Here is a 23,306-nt window from a genome sequence, read left to right on the forward strand (position 1 = left end):
CCAGACACGGTCAGGCCCCCGCAGAACCTCCACCAGCCAGAGACAGAGCTGCCACTCTACCAGACAGGTCCTATATATTTTTATTTTTAGAAGTTAAAGTAGATACAGCAATATACAAAAACACACACACAATAATATAAATTTTTACACTATGAAGTATACATTGGAATTTGGTGCAGTGGCCAGGACAACAGCTTAAAACCACTGTATAAGTAGGTTAAGCGATCAATGGGACCCCTCGGCTGGGCTGGGCTGGGGTCGGGTCGGGGGTCGGGCGGGGGCAGACAGAGGAGAGAGCACGGGCAGGTCCTGGAGGACTTGGTTCTTTAAGGGAGCGGCTGACCAAGTCTCAGCTTCTCTCAGAACTTTGCCACAACCAGAATTAAACCCAGATACAAAAGCTACTCAAAGCCCTGAACTGTACAACATCTGCTCCAGAGAAGCCGGATCCTGGCTCCAGGTCCCTCGGATCTAGATCTCTCATGTTATGAGTCAAGCTTATTATGAACAAGAGAGTTGCTGGAGAAGGGAGAGCTCTATGCAACCTGTCAACCGTCTCTAGGCGGGAAGACAGGGACGGCCAAGGGCAACCCCTGTGTGTCTGGGAGAGAAAGACCTCATCCCCTTCATTCAGAGACTGGCTAATTGGGGTATACCAAACAGCATTCCATAGAAACTCTCATCAGCTGGCTCAGGTGGTCTGGGACCACCCACTATAACCATGCCTTTGGGTCAGAGGGGGCTCCAATAGCAAAGACCACCTCTCCCACTCCTGAGTGTCCCCAAGTACACAGTAAATTCGACCTGTTCTGCCTCAGCTGTGGGGCCTCAGCGGGGAGAGAGTCACCAGTGTTGGGGGGAAGCTGGGAGCACGCTCCCTCAACAGGGACAGACTGAGTTTATCAGCAAGCCTTTGCCCCTGGGTTAACCAAGTGAAGAAGTAATTACAGGTGCTGTGGGCAATCACCAAGAAACTGGGGTGAGAACCACATTCCCTGAGCTCTACCAGACCCTCGGGTGGGGCCCCACTGTCTGAGTCATGTTCAACCTGTAACTCTCTCCCTCCTACTCCAGAAGGTCCTGAGACCAGACTACTAAAGCAAATAGGACAAGGGACCTTTGGACACTGCAAGGGGCCATGCCATAAGAGAGGTGGGGGTTGGGGGGAGGAAAGAGAGTCACCCCATTCCTTATAAGGCACCCACAGAACCACCCGGCTCTGAATAGGAGCGCATGTCCAAGAGGGAAGGGAGGAAAGGTTATAAGTACCCCTCTGCCAGCCTTACCTACTAATAGACCAACACATAAAAGGAAAATAAAAACTCTGTTTATTTAAAAAAGACTAGAATGTTTAGGTTCTCCTTCAACCTTCCTATTTCAAAACGAAAGGCCACGCCACAGCTCCAGAGGTCCTTTAGGGCTGGACCTGAGGCCATTTCAGGGTTTGTATAAAGTGTCAGCCTGAAGAAAGCTGAATGCCTGAAGCACCAAGGAGGCGATTAACTGAGTTTTCGTAAATGCAGAAAGAAGGCTATGTTGATACAGTGTTTTTGCCTTTTAATTATTATTAATTATTATTATTTTAAATTTAAAAAGAAACCTAGGGGCTTTGAAAGTCCTATCTTTTATTTGGATGTTAGCAAGGTTAAAAGTGCAGTGCCAGGGGTATGCAGCTGGAGGCAGCCTGTGGCGTTAGCTTACAGAAACAGGCAGAGGGATGCCGCTGGCACCAGGAGGCACTTGTCCAACAACAACAACAAGCTGCTGAGAAAGGAGGGCAGGGGGACAAAAACGCAGGTTTCCTTTCCTCCCTCTTGCCACCCCTTCCACATCCCCTGATCACAGTCTCAGAGAGCGCTTTCTTATTTGCATTTAGATAAAAGCATATCACCCACATTCATTCATTTCTCTATTTGAAAACAGTGCCCAGATAGCTCAAAGATAGCAGAAGTAGGAGATTAAAACAAGTCTGGAACCACAGAGTGAGGAGTTCAGGTGCTCTGGGGCTTGGCTGTCTAAGGGGTGGAACACAGAAAGGTGTCTCCGTCATCTCTCGCTGCAGCTTCGGTCCTTGGCGCCTCACATGGGGGAGGTAGCGCACTCTGAGGTCAGCTCCATGTCAAATGTGAGGGACTCTGGAGGGACAGACAGGGAGAGCTGGTCAGTGGCCTGAGCCCTGCAGCTGGCAAGGCACACACCCCTAGCCCTTCGGGGGGACAAAGGCTCAGGCCACCTCTGCCACCCAGTCTCCTGCCCCTTGTGGCCAAGACAGGGTTGGATAACCCAGATTCACTCTCCTCCCTACAGGATCTTGCCCTGGAAGGGCGCAGTCCCTTCCTACCTTAACTCATTCCCAACTCTATGTGCTTAAAGAAGACCCAGGGCTGCCCTGTTGAATGCGGCAGCCTGGAGTCTCAGTGGCTAGTCCAAAGCGAGAGGGGCTGTGGCTGCAAAACACCCAGCAGATTTCAAAGAGAGTGCAAAAACCTCACTCATTTTTTTCTTACACGTTGAAATGATAGGATATTGGATTTATCGGGCTACATAGAAAATATTAAAATTAACCTCACCTGTTTCCTTTCACTGTTTTAATGTGGCTACTGGAAGATTTACACTTACACACGTGGCGCGGTGCATTTCCGCCGGAGCGCGCCGCTCTCGAGCCCCTTCTACAATCCCCGTGACCAGCTCTTGGCTCCGCACACGGGCCATCACACAAGGGAGACCAACTGCCCTCCAAATACTCACCAAACTGCCCTCCTGCTGAGGGTTCAGCACCTTCACCATTATTTCCAAACTGCATCAATGAATCTAAAGTGCGGGGGGACATCGGCAGGTCAATGGTATTGCTGCAGGTCGTTCTGTAGGAAATGGGGAGCAGCGGGAGGGGAAAGGGCCGGGTTGACAAGACACAATGGATAAAAAAAAAAAAAAAAAAGAACAAAACACACACACACAAGCCATCAAACTCTGGTCTCCAACAGAAAAATAAAAGCTCGAGCTTTTTAAACGCACAAGATCACCGTGAGAACTAAACACAGCCCAGGGCCTTCCAACCCTCGCAGAGGAACTCTCACCCCGTGTCCCATTTCCAGGGGAACTGAGGACAGTAGAAATGGAGGCAAAATTGGGAAAGGAGGCCACTTACGGTGTCACACAGATAAACTTGGTCTTCAGGTAGGGGGCAGCACCTGGGAAGAGGAAAACGGGCCTTACTGAGTGTGCCCCCTCTCGGTGCAGGGCAGGAGGAAGCGGCTGCCTCAGCTGGGTTGGACTTGAAACTCACTCCATCCTTGAGCAGAGACTGTTTTGAACCACCATCTCCCTTCAGGGCTGCCCTCCCCCTCTGTACACGATCTGATGTTCTAGGCACTTGCAGCTTGGAAGTTCCATGAAGTTTTCCTTAACTACAGAGACTTTTCAGCACACCCTGTCCCACCTGAGCCCAGATAAATGCCAGCCTTGTGTTCATGCTTTCCCTGGATTGTGTAAACGTGTAACTGCCTGGATGTGGTCTGAGGATAGTATGCTGGCTGGTCGTGTCACTCGGATGACTTCTCTACATGCAGAAGCAGAGTGTATGCAGTGTGGGTGTCCTGCTCAGTCACCACCGTCCCTGAATCCCTAAGAGAACGTGAAGCCTCTGATGCTTGTGGTTCCAAAGCTGAGGGTCACACCTTCCATTCCTATTGGCACTAATCTGCCTCTATTACACTTTCAGGTGAGGGTATCAGTAACTCTCCAGTTGGAGAACTACATCACAGAAAAAGCAGCGTCTCTATAAAAGGAAGGTGTTTGTGGTGCAGCACAATGGACTCTGGACTGGAAAACAGGAGGCCGGGTGTATTCAATAACAAAGAACCTGGGGCAAGGCCCTTAATTTCTTATGTGTAAAATAAATGGGAGGGGGGCGAGGGAGGTGCCCATCTCTGGTCTCCTGCTGATTCTTTTTCTATAGTTAGACATGTGAGAATTGGAAAAAATGCATATTAGGTACTAAATACTTACACCAAGAGGTCAAGGAACCTTGGAGACACTGGCATGAAATTTAGGGGTGGGGGAGGGTGTCAGGTGAACAGATCACGTAGGAGGCATGGAGTAGGGTGGGGCAGGTTGAGAACAGCACATTTATAAAGCTAGGGGCTTATATAGAAACTGAGGAATCAGAAAGTATAATGACAATCTGACAGAAAGCATAGCCAAGGGGTCCTTAGATCCCTGCCACCTAAGTTATTTTTTTGGCCAAGAAATAGATTTATACAGTGCAGAATCCAAAGAAGCTACTGAGGCAGGGTTCTGGTGTCTTAGAAATCCATATTGCCCAGATCTGAGGGGAGCTGACACCCCAGATAGAAAAGGATCTTAATTCACCAATGATCTGGGTAGCTGAGCAAAATAGCTTCATCCTGAAATGGAACAGCAGAAGCGCAGGAGAGCTAAGACTAAAAGCCAATTTGTGGCTCCACACAAGGTTGTAAATGTACTTTATCCAATTTGTAAGGTAAGGGATTTGTCATTTCTAAGAGGGGTTCTCTCCCAAAACCATAAAGAAATACTGTGTGGGCTTACAGAGAAGTAAGGAGGAGGGACGAGTCCCTGGAACGCCCAGGTCCCTGGGAGATAATAACACCTTCGTGACTGGAGTAGAAAGGAAATGGCCACAGACTCATCTCCCTGGGGATGCCCATTTTAATACAAGGGCTGCACACACCTCCTGTCCACCCCTACCTGCCCCCTGGACCCCATCTCCAGGCTCACACCACACCAAGCCCCTCCCTGCACACTGCTTACACTTGCCTCACCAGGACGCAGGCAAAACGCTCAAGTAATTAGTTCCTTTTTTGTGATTGGCATCTTGCCCCTGAGGCAACACCAATGTCTCCAAGCAGGACAGGACCTTGCCTCCCTGGCACACAGGAGGGGGGGGGTGGTTATGGAGGGCATGGCCTCAGAGTGGGAACTTGGATCCTGAAAGTATAATTAGTCGAAATGCCAGCACATGGGCCTAATTGTCCTCTGCAGAGGAACAAAGAGCAGTGTGACAGGGCCTGATAAAGAGATCTCCCAACTGAAGCACAACGTGGAAAGAGAGATAAGTAGCAGACAGGAAGTGAGAGTTAAACTCTTCTAGAATATGAACAAAACTCAAAACCAGAACAAGGGGAAAAGGAAAGTCAATTATCAAGTAGCTTAAATTTCAGCCCCAAGAAATTCTTCAGAGGGAATTCCTATGAAAAAGTGGGAGGGAAGCTGGTGGGTTTGTGTGTGAGCTAGTTGTACAAAAACCATCTTTGCAAAGTCAACTGGGGCAGGGCAGCTAACCTCAAAGGATCACTTTAAGCCACTGTTGGTTTCCATGATTAAGAAAAGTGAAATAAAAACAACCATGGCAAATCATAGCTTCCTCATCAGGATCTAGACAGAGAACCTAGAGAGCTGGAAGCAGCAAACACTGATGGGAACAGACTAGAAGGCTCTGTCCCTCCACGCTGATGACAGCGCTAGAGATTACAGGTTTCATGTAAAATAAGTTACATGTAGCTTACATGAACACATTAAAAAACATCTTCTTTCCAATAGCTACACATTCTAAACACCAACTCCACACCCCTCCCACCAGTTACCATCTTGCCTTTCAATCACCGCTCTCCCCGACTCTGCTTTCAACCCATGTTCCGATGCTGCTAACACTCATTTCCTGCAGAAAGCCTTTCTTCATCCCACTCGACACTGCTTACATTGTTCAGTGACGGGGAAAAGGAAACACGCTAGACTGAAGTCTGGGTCACAAACCTTCTAGCATCTACTATGGGAGAGGCACTCTGCTTGCTGGGCATCTTGTTACTAAAGAATTCTGTCCTTGCTTTCTCTTTGCAGCATTTTGGGAATGAATGTGTGGGGGTGGGTGAGGGTACTCCCTGGGGGCAGATGCTAGTGACTCTGAGTCCTTTCCTCTCGCTAACCCATTAGCCACCCCAATAGCACTCAGTACAAAGTCCTTTCCCATAAAGAAAAATAAAGATCACTGGTTCCTTAGGCACCCCCCCCTGCCTGTTCTCCAAGGGTCCTACAAGTCCCCACTTTTCCCCAGAATTAAATGTCTGACATGGAAAATCAACAACTACCTGGGTCAGCCTCAGGATGCTCCTGGCTCTCTGGCCGACAATACTTTCCAAACGCCTCCTCCTTAGGAATGTCGGGGTAGAGATAGACCAGCGGAGACACCAGGATGTTGGTAGCATCCATGATCTTATAGCCCATGATGATTTCCGCGAATGACATGTTGTTCAGCTGCTGCTTAGTATATGGTTCCACCGACTGGATCTGGGTCTTACCTGTCATGAGATGTGGGAAAGGAAGATAATAGAACCCATGGCTAGGTAACCTCAGGGAAAACGACCTCGCTTATTTTTCCTTGAGAGGGAAAGACTTAGGCCAACCTCGCACTCGAGACCCTGAATCCTGCCCAGTCTCCGGGCACGGAGGATATCTTCAACAGGCTTCTGGAGAGGCTACCCAGCTGGGCCACGGGTAATACATTTGAATAACTACTTGCATAAGTTATATTAACAGGGTAGGGAAGAAAGGAGATAAAGAATAAAACTTAAATTGCAAATTTCTAGGAAATTATTAACCCCTGGAGCAAGCAAAACAAAATTGGCAAACTAATCCTTCAGCTGGAAAAATTTAGAGAAAAGAAGTCAACCAAGTGTGTTTTGCTGTGCAAGTCTCAGACAGGGGTGCAAGGCCATCTCTTCCCACTAGGGGGCAGTGGGTGCTTGAAACTAGCGACAGCCATGGCAGCAGCAATGGAGTGAGAGGGAGCAGCCAAGCTTACCACTGATGTCCTTCTCCACCCAAGTGAAGGTGACACCTCCTTCTTTGCTGCTTTCACTGAATCTCAGCAGGAAGGTACCTGGGGGCTTGGTGCTCAAGATGGCCCTCTCTCTTTCCTTGCTGATAAAGCCCATTATGTACCTGGAGCCAAAGAGGAACAACAAGATTAGGGTGGAAGGGGCCCAGCCATTGGCCTGCTGAGACAGCAGGTGACTTGTTACACCTGTGTACTCTGCCAGACACAAGAATGTTAACCTACCCTTCATTCCAAAGGGCCAGAATGTACTTTTTCACAAGGTCAATGATATTGTCCAGCCAGACCCAGAAGGAAAAGCCCTTGCCAGCCATGTTTTCCTGGAGAAAAGAATAATGGGAAGGCCAAGTCTACCACCATCCCAGCTTTTTCCTTCCTAGGGGTTCAACACCACCAACATCCTCAGGCCTATCTACCCTCAGGCAGGTCCTACTGGCCGCTCGACTAAGAGTCTAGGGCCTTCAGGCCCAGCACCGTCCACAGCGACCTCACAGGTGAGCATCACCTCCCACAACTATTCCCAAGACGTGATGGCAAGGAGTTAACAAGATTGCTTACTTTGCAAAATTTAGCCCATGTGATCTGACACCCTGAATAGTTCACACCAGGTCCTGAAGGAAAAAAGAGTAAAGTAATATAATTTCCAGCTTTAAATGAAGATCTTCTTTATTTCTTTTTTAAATTTTTATCTATTGATTTTAGAGAGAGAGAGAAAGAGAAGAGAAACATCCACCCGTTGTCCCACCCATTCTTGCATTCATTGGTTGGCTCCTGTACACGCCTTGACCAGGGATTGAACCCGCAACCCCAGTGTATTGGGACAACACTCCAACCAACCAACTGAGCCATCCAGCCAGGACAAAATCTAATTCTTAAAAGAGAACACACACTCATATATATTTGTCCTACAATGGGCCATGAAACCATTGATTTTCATGTATTTGAAGGTTGCCACCATGTGCAGACATGCATGTGCTTACGCAAGCAAGCACACACCCAACCCCATCATGTGACCCCCTCCTCCCTGAGTTGTTTAGTCCAGCCGAGGTGGTAGGTAATGTACCAAGTCCCCCCTGCTCTTCCCGAGCTAGTGGTGGCCCGGGGACACACGGATGAGCTGACACCTGGGGTTACAGGGCCACATTTGGTGGCAGCGCAGACCAAGATACTTATAGCCCAGGTAACGCACAAAATTTCTACTAAAAATTTTCTATCTACAGTTTATTGAAGAAATGGACAGGGATATCAAGCCTATAGCTCCACCTTCTAACATGCACTGGGAGGTGAGGGAGATGCCACCACAAGAAAAGAAATCTGCCTCCCACCTCATAAGAAAGATCACCAGGGGGCCAATTTCCTCTGCACCTAACTTCCCCACCAGCAGGAGCACAGGTTTCTGGCCCCGGCACAGAGCCTTGCTCAGTAAACTTTCCTAAGTGAAGGCCAGGTTCCTTTTCTAAGGAGCGCAGGAGGGAGAAGAGGTAAAATGCTGACCTAGGAGTTTCTCTGCCAGCGTAGTCAACTGCTCGATGCTCAACCCTCGCTTTGTGGTGGAAGAGAACTGCCAGCTTAGCACCTCTGCCACCTGATCCCAGGTTCCAATTGGGGGCTTCGTGAAAAAGTTCACGTTCTATTGAAAAGAACACATTTGCTCACTTAGATGAGGACAGTGCTTGAGGACCTGCATGAGGTGCCACCACCACTTCTGGGCAGTGAGGAGTCAGAAGGCACTAACCTTGGGGTTGTTGGTCAGCATGTTATACCACAGAATGGACGCCCAGGCATTGGGCATCTGACAGATGTTGGAAATCACCACCACTGGCAGGGAGTGGGTCTGTGGAGTAAGTGGGAGATGAGTTGGTTGGGTGTGGAGGGAAGGGAGGGAGAAGGCCCTCATGGCTTCAAAAATCTCTTCACCAGTATCTCCCGGGGTTCAGAATAAAATGCCATGCCATAAACCACACCCATAAACTGCACCAGAGTAGGAAGAATGCCGAACACAGGCCGCAGGACTCAGCTTGTTGTCTGAACATTACTAAGAACTTGTAAAACCTGACTTGCTCAAAGCTGGACTCACAGTCCACAGATTCTTCAAGAATAGAAGCTGTATCTGCCCATTAAACAGAGAGGTCCCTGAAATCAAAGACTAGAATTCCTGCCTTTGCAGGTCTGTCTTTAATTTAAAGATCAAGAAAGTTCGGAAAAGAGAATGCAGAGACCATGATTTTCTGTATACTAAAATAATTGGCTTTTTAAAGACTTCTTGCCCAAACTTGAGAAATTAGCTGTCATCAATTTCTACATACAGATTTTATATCAAGTTTGCTTAACCTTCTAAGCATTCAAGCAAGACTATTAGGAGAAAAATAAGCAAAACTGAATGCAGTGCCTTACAAAGAGTCATCATCACTCCACCTTGTGTAGGAAAAATCCCACCTAGGAGTCCTTGTCCAGAACCAGCCCTGCATTAGCGCTATCCCCATTCTGTGGCAGAACTCACCTCTAGATCAATCTTGAGGCCTTGGTGATACACCTCAGTCTCAAAGGTGATCAGGTGCAGCTCCTCGGTCACAATCAGGGAGGCCTACGATATCAAGAAGGACATTCGGTACTTACACCCACAGTGGAGGAGAGGAACATGCCACAGCCACGCTGCACTAAGACAAGTAATCCACCAGGTGGCCACGCACAAACTGTCAGGGACACAACTCTATGCACATGCTCTCTTCAACGCTAAGACTCTCCAATGCTAGGACCCTCAACCTGATCTTTTACTGAGTTTCATAATATTACAGAGATTCAAACAGGTCATTTATGAAATGCGTAAGGCACGAAGAATATAAAAACAATGAATGCCTGTGTATTCACCACCCAGTTTAAAGAAAAGACCATTACCATTGAGATTCTCTGGGCGTCTTTTCCCAAACCCATCCCTGTCCCTCTGTAACTGCTATTTTGTCTTTGGGGTTTATTATTTCCTAGCTTTTCTTTATGGTTTGACCATAATTATATCTCTAAACAGTGTATATATTGTTTCGTTTTAGATGTTTGTGAACCTTATACATATGGAATCATACCCTATGTATTTGGTGACTCACTTCTGGCATCCTTGTGGTTGTGTTCATCAGCAATTTATTCATTTTCACTGTTGTGTAGTATTCGATCATATGATTACAACACAAATCATTTACTTGTTCTGGTGGTGATGGGTATTAATGTGAGTTGTATTCAGCGCTTATCACCAGGCTGTTGGGACATTTGTACATGCCTCCTGGTACACGTGTGCAAAGGTTCTCTATTGTTAAGTCCCAGGAGCGGCATTGCTGGTTTATAAAGTATGCTCCTTTTATAATGCCAAATTGTTTTCCAAAGCCACTCTAACAATTTATACTCCCACCAGCAACCTTATTTTGAGCAAGAGTTACTAATGACTTCTAAAAAACAGAATTTCAATTCATTTTTAAAATATTATTTTTCTGATTATAAAAGTAGTACGTGTTCAGTTTAAAATGCAACTATTACAGAAATAGTATAGAGTAGACTCAGATACTAATAGCAGCACAAATAAGTACTGCTTAGTGTATACTTCTCTATAATTTTTTAATGCATACATGAACACACATAAAACAGTGTCATGCCGAAACCGGTTTGGCTCAGTGGATAGAGCGTCGGCCTGAGGACTCAAGGGTCCCAGGTTCAATTCCGGTCAAGGGCATGTACCTTGGTTGCGGGCACATCCCCAGTAGGTGTGCAAGAGGCAGCTGATCGATGTTTCTCTCTCATAGATGTTTCTAACTCTCTATCCCTCTCTCTCCTCTCTGTAAAAAATCAATAAAATATATTTTTTTAAAAAAACAGTGTCATGTGTTTTTAAAATGAATATACTAATATTCTACTTAGAATATTTTACATCTGGCTTTTATCTAAACAAATGTGCCACATACATTTTCCCATAACATTGTACATAAACTACTTCACTCTTTACTGTCAAATATTATAAATTCAATTCATTTTTGTTGTAGTTGTGTGTGTGTGTGTGTGTGTGTGTGTGTGTGTGTGTGTGTTTTAAGGCCTGCTACATTTTAGAGAAAAGAGAAAAATGGCTCGGGACAAATATCAGAAAAAGAACAGGGTGTCATAATTTTTTTTAAAGATTAAAAACTACTTTTTGGTCACATTTATCTATTTTTTTCTAAAGTTTATTCTTGACACTAAGAATCCAATCATCTGAATCAATGGGTGGCAGAGAAGAAATAAGGGGGATAAAGAACAGGTAGGTTTTGCTCTTTTGTTCTTTTTCTTTTTCAAACTAACGAACTCAGATCTGTTCCAACCTTCTATCCCTCCTCAGTCAGAAAAACAAGGCAGCTGGCAGAGGCTGGAAGAGGAATTTGGAAAGCCCCAGGCCAGGTGGCAGGCTTCTTTGCTACTAAATGGGTGTGGGTAACGCAGCAAGGGACTTTCCACTCCTACTTAATGGGGTGCTAACTCTTGGGACAATCAAGGAAATGCTCCAGCCAGAAAACTCATGACAGATTCCTCTTCCCGGATCAGGTCATTTTGGCCCACAGCAACTTCTCTGAATGACTACAAGAAACAGCCCTTTTCCTTTCCCTCTCAAAGAAAACCCTCCCAGCTGGCTTTTATCCCCCAAAAAACTTACGTCACAATTGGCTCGGCCCCCATTCCCACATCTTTGCTCTCTCAGGGTCTGTAAGAAAAGCAAGGAGCACCTCTGTCACGTGAGGCCGTCCCCTACCCTCTCCCTCTGCCAGAGCCCCATGGAGAAGGACCAGGTTTCTTCCACGTACCAAGTGTTTGAATTCTGCGGAGAGGCTGCCATTGTTGGATTCTTCCATGTTCATGACTTTTGTGTTTGTGCCCAGAATGTTAAATTTCCTGGATCTGAATCACAGGAGAAAAACCAACCACATAAGTCACTGAGTGGCCAGAGGACAACATTAGACTGAACAGAACAAAAGGAAGCCTCCAGGCTGAACTCACCCTCGAAGAGCTGCTACATCCCCGGAGTCTCTGTTAAGAACACAAACCAGTGTTAATAAAACAGGTCTGTGTCTCTTTAAAAAATCTACTTTAAACACCTGTAATTTACTCTGGTAGAAAAACTGCTGTGTTGCTGGAAATTTCTATCATTCAATTACATTTGTTATGTGAAATATACCAAACCTGTACATGCTTAAGTAGTAGACACAGCTGGTTGTCTACCCAACATCATCTGCTCCCTTCCTAACAGAACTTTGCTTCTCAGTACCCTTCCATGCCCACCTCCAGGGGATCCCGATCATTAAGTCCATCAAACATAACATGCCCACAGTGCAGTGGTCCAGGGGGGTGAGGGACATGACCTACACAGTTTCAATCAGACTGGGAAGGAATTACAACCTAGGCTGGATTTACATCCCACAGCTTGTGAACATGAGAAAGGAAGCACATAGCCTTTGCTACAAGCAACCGTGTTGCAACCCAGAGGGAACTTGGCAATGCAGGTGATGCTTATGATGACAGAGAAGCAACAAACAATTCTGGGTCCTTGATGCCATCAATGAGTCACTGATCTCACCATCAGGAACTTGCCCTAACTCTGAATTTCCAGTTATGCTGGGTTGCAAACTTCCTTATTATTTAAGTCACACTGGATTTTCTGTAAAGGTTTACTGTTACCTGAAACTCAGAGCATCCACATTTGGTATACTATTCCCAGTGTGCCCACTGTCCTTTAACTCTATGTTTTTTTATATATATAGTCTTTTTATATAGTCACATTTCCTGGTCTTTTCCTTTTTATTATTTTACTAGAGACCCGATGCACAAAATTCGTGCAAGGGGCTCGGCCCTCACAGCCGCAGCGCTTGCCTCAGCCCTTGCAGCCCCAGCTTTGGACGTTGGGTTGTCCAGTCTAATTAGCATATTACACACATGCCTGGGCCGCAGGCTCAATCCCCACTGGGGGGCGTGCGGGGGCAGCCAATCCATGATTCTCTCTGATCGATGATGTTTCTATCTCTCTCCCTCCCTTTCCCTTCCTCTCTGAAATCGGTAAAAATATATTTTAAAAAAAGAATCAACATCTTTATAGTAGGATTAGAAGTCTACAATCCAGGAATATGATTTGTCTCTCTCACCACTTTTTACAATATCCCTTCCTCACTAAAATGCCAGTTTTCTTCAAATAGATCTTAAACATTTTGTTTAAGCTGATCACAATATATTTTACTTTTTTTTTGCTTATTATGAGATTGTTTTTCTATTATAATTTCTAACTAGTTAATGCTACTATATGGTTAAGGTTATTAATTTTGCTTGCTTATTTATTTACTAAACCTAGCACCTTCCTCAAGCCCCTTATTTCATTAAGTAATTATTTTCCAGTTCATTCTGGATGAAATTTCCAGATAAATAATTATTATACCCAAAATTAAGAATACATTTTTTCTCTTTTCTAAGCTCTTAAAGGGGCATGTGCATTTTAATTTTCGAAAGGTACTGTCAAACTGAAAATTATTCCATCGTAATGAAGTATAGAACAATTTTTGAAAATCCATTTCCCCTATATAGTCCTATTATGTTTTGTGTAATATAAATTGCACTTACAAGTAAAAATTTAAAGAAAAAGAGGGACTCAAGATCACAATAGCAATCACAACTCAAATCTGTACCACTAGCTCTGTGGTTTTGTGCCGGCATGTAAATGACAATGCTCTGCAAGTTTTATGAAAACATTTGTTCAAAAAAACAAAGATCTCTGAATGGAGATAAAGTCTCTTAAGTTCACATATCTGTCAAAGTGCTCATTTTTCTCTGTCATTTGAAAAAGAGAAAAAAGAGCCAAGATAAGGAGTACTTACTTGTCAATGCACACTTTAATTTTAAGCTGATAATTTAACTCGGGGAATTTGACCAGCAATCTATTTCAAAAAAGAAGAAGAAAAAGTGTCTGAGCAAAAAACAACAACAATCCAGTTTTTTTAAAAAGTTTTAAGAAGTGAATAAATGACAATCCCAAATTCCTCTTCCTGCCAGAACCATCTTTGATCTTAAATTAAGCATCACCCCTTTAAGCCAAAGTTATGGGGGGGAAAAGCCTAAGAACTAAGAACTTGGACAAAATTGTGAGAGATTCACCAAAGGATAATAAAAACCATTTCATGAAAAATAGTACAGGAATACACGCTCTGCAGCTGGTTTTCTTTCTGTTAAACCTGAAACGCAACACAAAACCAAATATCTAAGGGGGAAATTTCACTGCAGAAGGGCAAACCCCAGCATACCTGTCTGACTTGAGTGTGAAAGTAACACTTTCCTGCAGGCCTACCACCCATCTGCCCTGTGGTCCCCCTTAGCTTCTATACCACTAAGCCTTACTCTTACCCTTAAAATCCTCAGGGAAAAGAAGGCTCAAAGAACAGAAAGAACTGGTATTATTTTGCCCCTTTTTCAGGGCAAACAGAGACACTGTTGTCTCAGAGTGTAGGACTAGAATCATAAAAATATGCCCCAGTAACCTAAAAAAGATGACCATTCCTTAGCTTTTGACAGAAGGAACAAAGAGCAAGTCAATGTTACGCCAACGAATTCCACACCCTCCACAGTACTGTCTGTGTTGCCTGTGAAGAACAACTCAGAATACCGATTCTGCTCCTAAGAATGTCTCTCAATAGAACAGCTGCCCAGGAGAGAAGCGCCTTGGCCCACCTGACTTTTGTAGTAAACTGGACACCGGTCTTGATGACTAATGGCCGGTCGGGATGCATGGGCATGCAGGGCTGCCGCTCAACCACAAAGGCACTGAAAGAGCAAGAGGACAGCAGTTCACACACTACACAGGGGCCAGCCTTCATCCTGTGCCTGTGAAGTGAGTCAATCTCTTGTGCAAGGACGTAATTGGGGAGGGGGGAGTGCTGAGGGAAAGGGCCAAGGATTCTAAGTTACCTTTTCATTAAGTTTCTGAAGAGTTCCACAATTCTCTCCTCCAGCATTGGCCGGTGCTGTACAATGGGGTCCCCTTTGTAGGAAACTTTTTGCTGCAACTCTTCCAGTTTCTTAATTTGTTGGCGGGTCTGAAGTTGAGATTCTGCTAATGAGGTTATCCTGCCAATAAAATAAGAAAGTTGCCAGTGGCCTAAGGGAGGGTACATGGGTAAATGAGAGGGGGAAGGGTATACTATAGATAAACACTACTATGCAATCCCCTACAATTAGAAAGGGGGACTTATTTTATTGTGGAAAAATAGACATAACAAGAAATTTACCATTTGTATTTGTGCAATTCAGGGGCATTAAATGTGAAAAGGGGGAATTTATTTTTCATTAAATAAGGAAAGGGGAAATTTATCTTGCCTTTTAAAAATAGTCCCTTCCTAAAGTTTTGCATTTCAAAGAGAGAGCGAGGCACAGAGGAAGAAGTGTCAAAACTTATGCTAGTAGGAGGTATTTAACAGAGTTCTCACTGGATAGTGACAAGCAATAGAACCCACATACGGATAATGTGAAATATGAAATTTGGCACTCACTTTTTTATCCTAACTTACCCTTGTACCAAAATGTGAAGACTGGGGAAACATAAGAGGTAAGACCACCCAAGAAGACGGATTTAAGTTAGCTCTGCCTTTCACTATCTGTGTAACCTTGGCCGACTCCCCGCTGTGGGGCTCCATGTCTCCTTGCATGAGAGAAGGGGCTGAACTGCAGGATCCCCAGGAGCCCTCTCAACATCGACTTTCAATGGATCAAAGGATATGACTTCATAGTTCAAAATATTGACAACATGCACATAGAAAAAGTGGACAGGGAGACAAAGTTTTATTAAGTCTGTCCCTAAGAATAGAAAATATCAGTGTCTCTCCTTGATGGTCTACCACTAGTTTAATAAAGACTAAAAGACCTCAAAGAGAGAAGGTGAAAGATGCAGGGGAGATGGGTAGAGGTGGGACTTCTGAGCTCTCTGACTCCCTTCTGGCACTTAAGTTCTCCCATTCCTGGAACTTAAGCTTTTTGGTTCCCTGATCAGAAAGCATTTAAAACTGCTTTCAGTAAATTAACAAAACTCGGGGTTAGTGAGGATATGAACAGGTATTCTCATGTAGAGTTGCCCTGAATTTTCAACTTCATGCTCTGTGTATCTGGGCTCCCCATCATGTCAAGTTTCTCCTAGTTTATTGAAGCTGGTGCAACCCATTCATGATTGGGCCTTGCATTTCAAGGGTGCTCATAAAGATGTGCTAGATGAGTGTGTAAAAGAGCAGATTATAGAAGAACATAAAGAACAAACCCACTAACGTGAAAACGCTTGGATTTCTCTCTTTTTGTGTATATATACAATAACAGCTGTCTAGGCTGCTGGTCACCAAAATCTTAACTGTAGATAGCTCTGAATAATTCAATTTTAAAATACTTTCTTGTCTTTATTAATTTTCTGGATTTGAACTGTTTCCCCTTATAAAGAGCTTGTACCATTTTAGATTATTTAACTAACTAAAACTTAAAATTTAGTCTTGGCCCTGGCCAGTATGGCTCAGTTGGTTGGAATGTCGTCCCGTACATCAAAGGTGGAGGGTTCAATTCCCAGTCAGGGTACATAGCCACGTTGTGGATTTGATCCTCAGTCATGGTGTGTGGGGGAGGCAATGGATCAATGTTTCTCTCCCTCTCTCTTTCTCTCTCTCCCCTTCTTCCACTCTCAAAAATAATTAAAAAACAAAAAAACTTGTTTAAAATTTAATTTGTTAAATACAATGAAACCTAAAACTTTATTTAAATTATAAAATAGAACAGATTTAAAATATAGTAATAGAAATACATTTTTATTTTTGAAATTGTCCAAATAAAGTGAAAGCTTTAACTCTTAGAGCTAAATTTGACTATGTAAAAGTCCCCACCTTTGAGATGTAATACCAACACTTTGGGCTTGCAGCTATGATCATAATTTAGCACAGCTTTCTAGAAGGAAAGGAAAAACTTCTCTTTCATCTTTTACTAGTTTTCTAGACAAAAAGTCCCCACCTTTGAGATACAGTACCAACTCTTTGGGCCTGCAGCTATGATCATAATTTAGCACAGCTTTCCAGAAGGAAAGGAAAAACTTCTCTTTCATCTTTTACCAGTTTTCTAGACGATCTAAGCAGATGTTGGGAGGGCCTCCAATGCAAGCAATCTGTTGCCGCCTCTTCCAGTCAGCCAGCTCCTCATCCGTGAGAGTTTTCTGCACATACTCCATAGCTGACAAAAGCCCCGCCAGCTCACTCACGATGCTCTGGTTGGAAACCAAAACAAAAGTCAGTAAACATTTCCTCAGACCATCTCTAACTACATGCTGTGGTCAATTCTAGAGAAGGAACTTAGAAACCAGACAGGTTCTGCCACAAGATCCGGAGATCCCACAGGGTGTGAGACACGCAGAGGGAGTTGTCCCACGCTCTTACTCGCCGCATCTGGTCCAGAGCAGTTAGCATCTGTTCTAGCTGCTGCATCTTCTGCCTGGTCACTGACTGGTTGTTTCCATTCAGATCTTGCATGTCTGTAGAGGAAGGAAAAACTCCTTGACCTGGGGGAACACTCCTTTCCTTAGTAACTAGTCTCCCTTAAGGACACCCACCCCCAAAGTCTGAACACAGAGTCAATAAAAATAAGTCCTGAAACTCAGGTAACACAAACTCACTTTCTACAGGAGATTTATAACATCTCTAATATTCACTTGCCTCCTTGACTCTTGAGGGTTTTATAGTTGAAATCAAAGTCATCCTGGAGATTCTCTACCACTTTCATTTTCTGTTCTAGATCCTGTTAAAACAAGCAAACAAATACACAGCAGTAGGAAATATTTCCTTGGGGAGAGGGAAAAGAAAGTCTTTGAGAAGAATAAAAACAAAGCCAGCATCACAATGAAAGATATAGGCAGAACCCATAGGCAATATCCCTAAGGAAAGGGGTCTTCCCCCCAGACCTGCTTTACCTGTACTCGCTTCCGAACATCCTGTAGGTGCTGCTCCAGCATCTGCTGCTTCTCTGTCACCACGGCAGCTGTGGGGTGGTTGGCCTGGCCCCCTTGCTGCCAAAGAAGGGAGTCGACATACATGTGAATGCAGGAAATATGGGGAGAGAAATACCTCTGTCCAGTCTTCATCCCACCCCACTACCCTTCCTGTTTGGCCTGAGATGCTATAGCCATTGTGACAGAAAGGGAAACAGAGGCAGCATGCCGGGCGTTGTAACGGGCAGTTCTGCAGTGGCCAGAACTCTCCGGGTGCTGTTGGGTGGTGTCCAGGAAGCTCTCACATAGTTTTACCATTGTCCTTGGCTTTTTACCTCTAGGTCACACTATAAACCTACTCTGTGTATTGCACTAGGAGACCACATGTTGAGCTAAGACATGGTCCCTACCTTCTAAAGCTCATTCTAGGTGAGCATGTAAAAAATTTCAGCACAACTGATGACAGCAGGTTTCGAATGCCTATTTAAATGTATGTAGCATACAATAACATTTCTGTGGGACAATAAATAACCATTATGTCTAGGGGTGAAATGACATGTCAAGAGATAGTATTTTGGGGTATAAGGGGAAATTGGTACCTTAAAAATGTCAAATAGTACATGAAACTTAAAAATTACAAGTTTTGTCAAAATAATAGGATATCTTCTGATTAAAAAAAAAAGAAGACCATGTAAAAGCTATGGTGATCAAGACAGTATGTTATAGGACAGAGATATCAATTAATGAAACAGAATTGAAAGTTCAGTAAAGACATTATATAACCAGTGCTCCAAGTTAGAAATTCCTAGTTGTCTTTGATTTCAGGATCACCAAATCCTCCTGGCTCTGTATTCTGTAATCTCAAATTGATCTCTAGTGCTACTGGCTCAGTTTCAACCCCAACTGTTGATTTTTTTGTCTCTGATTGCTCTCACTTCCAAACAGAAGTCTCCCAAATAGCCCAGCTGGTTTGGCTCAGTGCATAGAGTGTCAAGCCTGTGGACTGAAGGGTCCCAGGTTTGATTCCCGTCCAGTTTCGGGCTTGATCCCAAGTAAGGGGAGTGCAGGAGGCAGCCAATCAATAATTCTGTCTCATCACTGATGTTTCTATCTCTCTCTCCCTCTCCCTTCCTCTCTAAAATATATATATATATACACACACACACACACACACACACATATATATATATATATATATATATATATATTTTTTTTTTTTAAAGAAGAAGTCTTCAAAATAAATAGAAACATGCCAGTTTTAGAGGGAACCATTCTCTTCCTTTTCCATGGTTCCTACCCAAGCCCACAGAATACAAACTTCTCTTAGAAGTTTTGAGAAGGCTACCTCCAACCCTACCTATTCCCTTCATCAGGGGTGACTCATCTGATTGGTGAGATTGAGAGAAAGACTACACAGAAATCTTCAAAGAACCCAGCACTCAAGCTGGTGCCTGCTCCCACTCTTGCCTTCTGGGGCACATGTGGGCAGGAGTGAGGGCCTGGTCTCTAGAAGCAGTTCTAGAGACTGATCTCTGTGTTCGGTGGGTGTGAGTCTATGGTCTCTGAAGCTCCATACAGAGAGTTGGAAAAAGTGCTGCTCTATAAACCCAATCTCTCCACCCCAAGATCTAACTCAGGGGGCAGGCCTCAGAAAGCCCTATGTTACCCCCCCAACCCACGCTTTCCAGTCTGGTTTTACTAACAATTCAGCTGATATTTTCATCTGTATTCGACTCCCAGGTCTATTTTTCAATTGGTACTGCACTTAAAGGGGGAAAATGGATGTGATTTATCATCACCACAGAAGCCTGCCTCTAATACTTCCATAAACTATGGTCTCCCACTGCTTCCAGGTATAAACGTCTCAGCCCAGCCCAGACAGATGTTTCACACAACCTCCTAACAATCTAAACCTTCCTGTCCTGTGCTTCAGGCACCCCAAACCACCCGCTCTTCCCCGATACAGCATGTTTTCACACTCTCCCTCCCCACACACTGTCCACTCTGCCAGGCCTGTGCTTCTGCCCAAACACACCTGAACTCATTCACCTGCAAACCCAGTGTCACTTTTTGCTCTCCTGGGTAACATTATTCAACTTCCCTAGACAAAATGACTCACATCCTCCTGTGTGTCTTTCTCACATTGAGTGTTCGTGTACCTATATAATCCCAACTAGACCAAACATTCTGGTAGCAGGGATCACGTCTACTCGTCCTTCTACCTCCCTGTGCTATACCCATAAAAGACACTTAAAAATATGCCAGATGATGCAAACAGAGAAAATAACAGTGAGGCCTGGATTGAGGCCTCAGATATCCAACTGGTAGCTCTATGTCAAGGGCTGCAAACTTTCTAAGGGCAGGTGGTAAATATTTTTGGCATTGTGGGTCATATAGTCCCTGCCATAAGCGCTCAGTCCTGCCATTGCAACACAAAAACAGCCACAGACAATGCACACAATAATGTGTGTTGCTGTGTTCTAAAAAAACTTTATTTATAAAGACAGCCTAGAAATTTATCACAGAGAAATCAAAGCATGAATATATAAAGACACATAGAGAGATACTACTACTGTGTATTTATAATGGGGGGGAGGGGAAAGAATGAAGTGAATGTCTATTGAAGGGAAAATATCTAAATAAATTACAGCAGCAACTCTACACCACAGACTAAAATGCAGCGAATAAAAAAAATGAGTTAGCTTTCTATTACTTAACTTATTAGTATTTACATGATATAATATTAAATGAAGAAAGCAAGATGAAGGGAAGTAAACCCATTTAAATATACTGTGAGAGGGAGAAAGGCTCATATATATAAACTATATATAAACATTAATATATATTTATTTATATATATATATATCTTTACACCTTTCTCCAGGCTCATATAAACTATATATGAGCCTTTCTCCAGGCTCATATATAGTTTATTAATATATATATTATTAATTATATATTAATATATATATATATTTTGTTGCTTTCTTGGGAAGGAACAATAGAGGGAGTGAGTGACAGTTCAGATTTTTACAAAAACTTTCTTCCTTGTACTTTTCTGTAATGTTTTAATTTTTTTTTTAATGGGTAAGAATGTATTATATACTCAGGAAAAAAATAAAGTTTTTTTCATTATATAAAATTTAAAAGCCCAAATCACCCAGTTAACACCCACTTCTACCCCGGAGGGCAGTGTACACCCTAACGACCATATAAGAGCAAGCACATCTTTGTACACAAGAAGGAAGCACATCTTCACTAGCACTGTGTTTTTCCCAGGTCTCACCTGGGCTGCAGTGGCTGCAGTTTGGAGGAGGCGGGACTCTTCCCACAGGCACCGGGCCACAATTCGGGCAATCTCCATAGGCTTCTCAAGATACCTGCTCTATAAGTAGGAGAGAAGGAGAATGAAAAGCAGCAGTAGACTGAGGAGATGTGGACCAAACTTTGCTGACTTAAAGCTAAACTCCTCATAAATTGAGTGTTACATTTACTACATGAAACAATAGCACAAAGGCCTCAAAGCCTGGCTGCAATTAGCAAGAGATGATGGGGAGAAGAGCAGCAAGGCAGTCATGATGAGCTGTACTACTGTGAGAGCAGGCACATCTGATTGTTGGGATAGTCGGTTATCCTGGTCTTATAGGGAGGTGATACACTTTGTCCAGGAGCATCCAATTATGGCCAAATCTTTAACATTTGAAAGTAAGAGTTGTCCGGCTGGCCAGAGTGGCTCAGTTTGTTGAGTATCATTCTGTGCATCGAAGGGTTTTGTCAGTGTGATTCTCAGTCAGGGCACATACCTAGGTTACGGGTTCAATCCCCAGTCGGGGTAAAGGGGCAGGTATGGAAGGCAAAAGATGGATGTTTCTCTTTCTCTCTCTCCCTTTCTATCTCTAAGCATGTCCTGGAGTAAGGAATGAATGAATTAATGAGTCATCTTCCTATGAGGGGACCTGGTTACAATCGTTATTAACATGTTAATATAATATTAACGTAACAATCAATCAGGTTATTACTTCAACTAACTAAAGAAGTGAATTTCAGGTAATGATGGTCATGGGTTAGCATATTGAGATTTGAGAAAGGGCGAATTACTTCTCCTTATACTTAAAGTACAAGATAGGTTCTCATTATTTAGCCAACTGAGAAAAGATACTGGCAGGAAAGAAATCTAAAACCCTTGTCTGGTTCAGTTTCTCATCACACCTGAAGGAACTGCTTGATTCTTCGCAGATTGTGCTGATAGAGAACATTTGATTCTTGTAGGAAGCGGCTGTACTGCTGGTCAATCTCACCCAGGAGATTATGAAACACCAAAGTGGCGTGTGATTCTTTGCTGGCTGCATAAGCCCTAGGGAAAGAAAGAATAATAAGGAATGATTCTGAAACCTACACACACCTACACACAAATCACCATCAATGAGGAAAAAACAAAGGCAAAGGAGGAAAAAAACAAGGCAAAATCAATACTTTAACCCACTCATCATTTTAGATTTATCTTGCTTAGCAACAATAAATACCAGCAATTTAATAATTATAAATAATTATTCTAGATACTATTAGCCATTTCATAGGCTATACTTATAAAATATTTGAGTGAAGTGGACTGATATGCTTTTTGCTTTAAATTCTCAGTCAACTCTGTGGTCAGATTATTAGTAACAAATATGCAATCCCAGGGTAGGGTAGGACAGCCTATCTCCAATCGTTCTGAATCACCTCCCTGGCACTTTCCCAAATTCTGGAAAAGTTAGGTCATAGGCCTGAATTAAACCAAAATTAATAGGTGAATCTGAACACCTTAAAGGGAAATAGTTGTTGGAATTCTGTGCCATTATCTCCTCCATAAACAAGTCTATTTCTCTTAGTCTGTGTCTCTCTCCTTTAATTAAAGAGGTATGAGAAGGACCCAAACGTCTACCCATGACAGAATTCTCATTCAAAGAAATATTTGCAGCGTGTCTCTGAAGCGTAAAAACATATAGAGGATCTCAACAGGTGTCAGATCCAAATCAGCCCTAAAATTTTTTACCAGCAAGCAGGCTTATGTGCCAAGAGTCAGTTGCTGTGTTTTTAATATAGAAAATGTTTATACAAGACTAAGAGTACCTCTTTACCTCCTTATCTCTTTTACCCCATCACCTGTACCCATACATTATTCAATGAAATAGAACAGAGTTACAATCATACTACTTGATGCAAATCAAAACCTAACAATTTGGAAGTTTCTCAAGAAGGACTTACTAATTTTTTTTAAATATATTTTTATTGATTTCAGAGGGGAAGGGAGAGGGAGAGAGATATAAACATCAATGATGAGAGAGAATCATTGATTGGCTGCCTCCTACATACCCCCTACTGGAGACTGAGCCCACAACCTGGACATATGCCCTGACCAGGAATAGAACCAGGGTCCTCCTGGTTCATAGGTTGTCACTCAACCTC

At 43.5% G+C, this 23,306-nt stretch overlaps 1 protein-coding gene across 4 annotated transcripts in view; it reads right to left on the reverse strand.

Moving 5' to 3' along the window:
• Positions 1–62: 62 nt before the first annotated feature.
• The window catches only part of STAT3 (signal transducer and activator of transcription 3), a 51,050-nt gene continuing 27,806 nt past the window's right edge, over positions 63–23,306 (reverse strand). Inside the window, exons 3-24 of one of the 4 annotated variants that reach the window (XM_028157256.2) lie at positions 22,068–22,212; positions 21,145–21,243; positions 17,841–17,936; positions 17,587–17,668; positions 17,311–17,405; positions 16,990–17,141; positions 14,822–14,980; positions 14,585–14,677; positions 13,738–13,797; positions 11,876–11,905; positions 11,683–11,776; positions 11,535–11,582; positions 9,372–9,455; positions 8,607–8,705; positions 8,366–8,501; positions 7,430–7,482; positions 7,097–7,191; positions 6,839–6,978; positions 6,126–6,335; positions 3,149–3,191; positions 2,749–2,811; positions 63–2,135 (exon numbers count right to left, since the gene is read on the reverse strand). In XM_028157256.2, the coding sequence (XP_028013057.1) occupies positions 2,787–2,811; positions 3,149–3,191; positions 6,126–6,335; positions 6,839–6,978; positions 7,097–7,191; positions 7,430–7,482; positions 8,366–8,501; positions 8,607–8,705; positions 9,372–9,455; positions 11,535–11,582; positions 11,683–11,776; positions 11,876–11,905; positions 13,738–13,797; positions 14,585–14,677; positions 14,822–14,980; positions 16,990–17,141; positions 17,311–17,405; positions 17,587–17,668; positions 17,841–17,936; positions 21,145–21,243; positions 22,068–22,212 (2,038 nt within the window). In that variant the 3' untranslated portion in view covers positions 63–2,135; positions 2,749–2,786. Of the gene's footprint in view, positions 2,136–2,748; positions 2,862–3,148; positions 3,192–6,122; positions 6,336–6,838; positions 6,979–7,096; positions 7,192–7,429; positions 7,483–8,365; positions 8,502–8,606; positions 8,706–9,371; positions 9,456–11,534; positions 11,583–11,682; positions 11,777–11,875; positions 11,906–13,737; positions 13,798–14,584; positions 14,678–14,821; positions 14,981–16,989; positions 17,142–17,310; positions 17,406–17,586; positions 17,669–17,840; positions 17,937–21,144; positions 21,244–22,067; positions 22,213–23,306 lie in introns of all 4 variants that reach the window. The other 3 variants (XM_008149361.3, XM_028157255.2, XM_008149359.3) reach the window with 3 other exon arrangements.

Source organism: Eptesicus fuscus, chromosome 20, assembly GCF_027574615.1.
Source record: "Eptesicus fuscus isolate TK198812 chromosome 20, DD_ASM_mEF_20220401, whole genome shotgun sequence".
NCBI classification, from domain to species: Eukaryota; Metazoa; Chordata; class Mammalia; order Chiroptera; family Vespertilionidae; genus Eptesicus; species Eptesicus fuscus.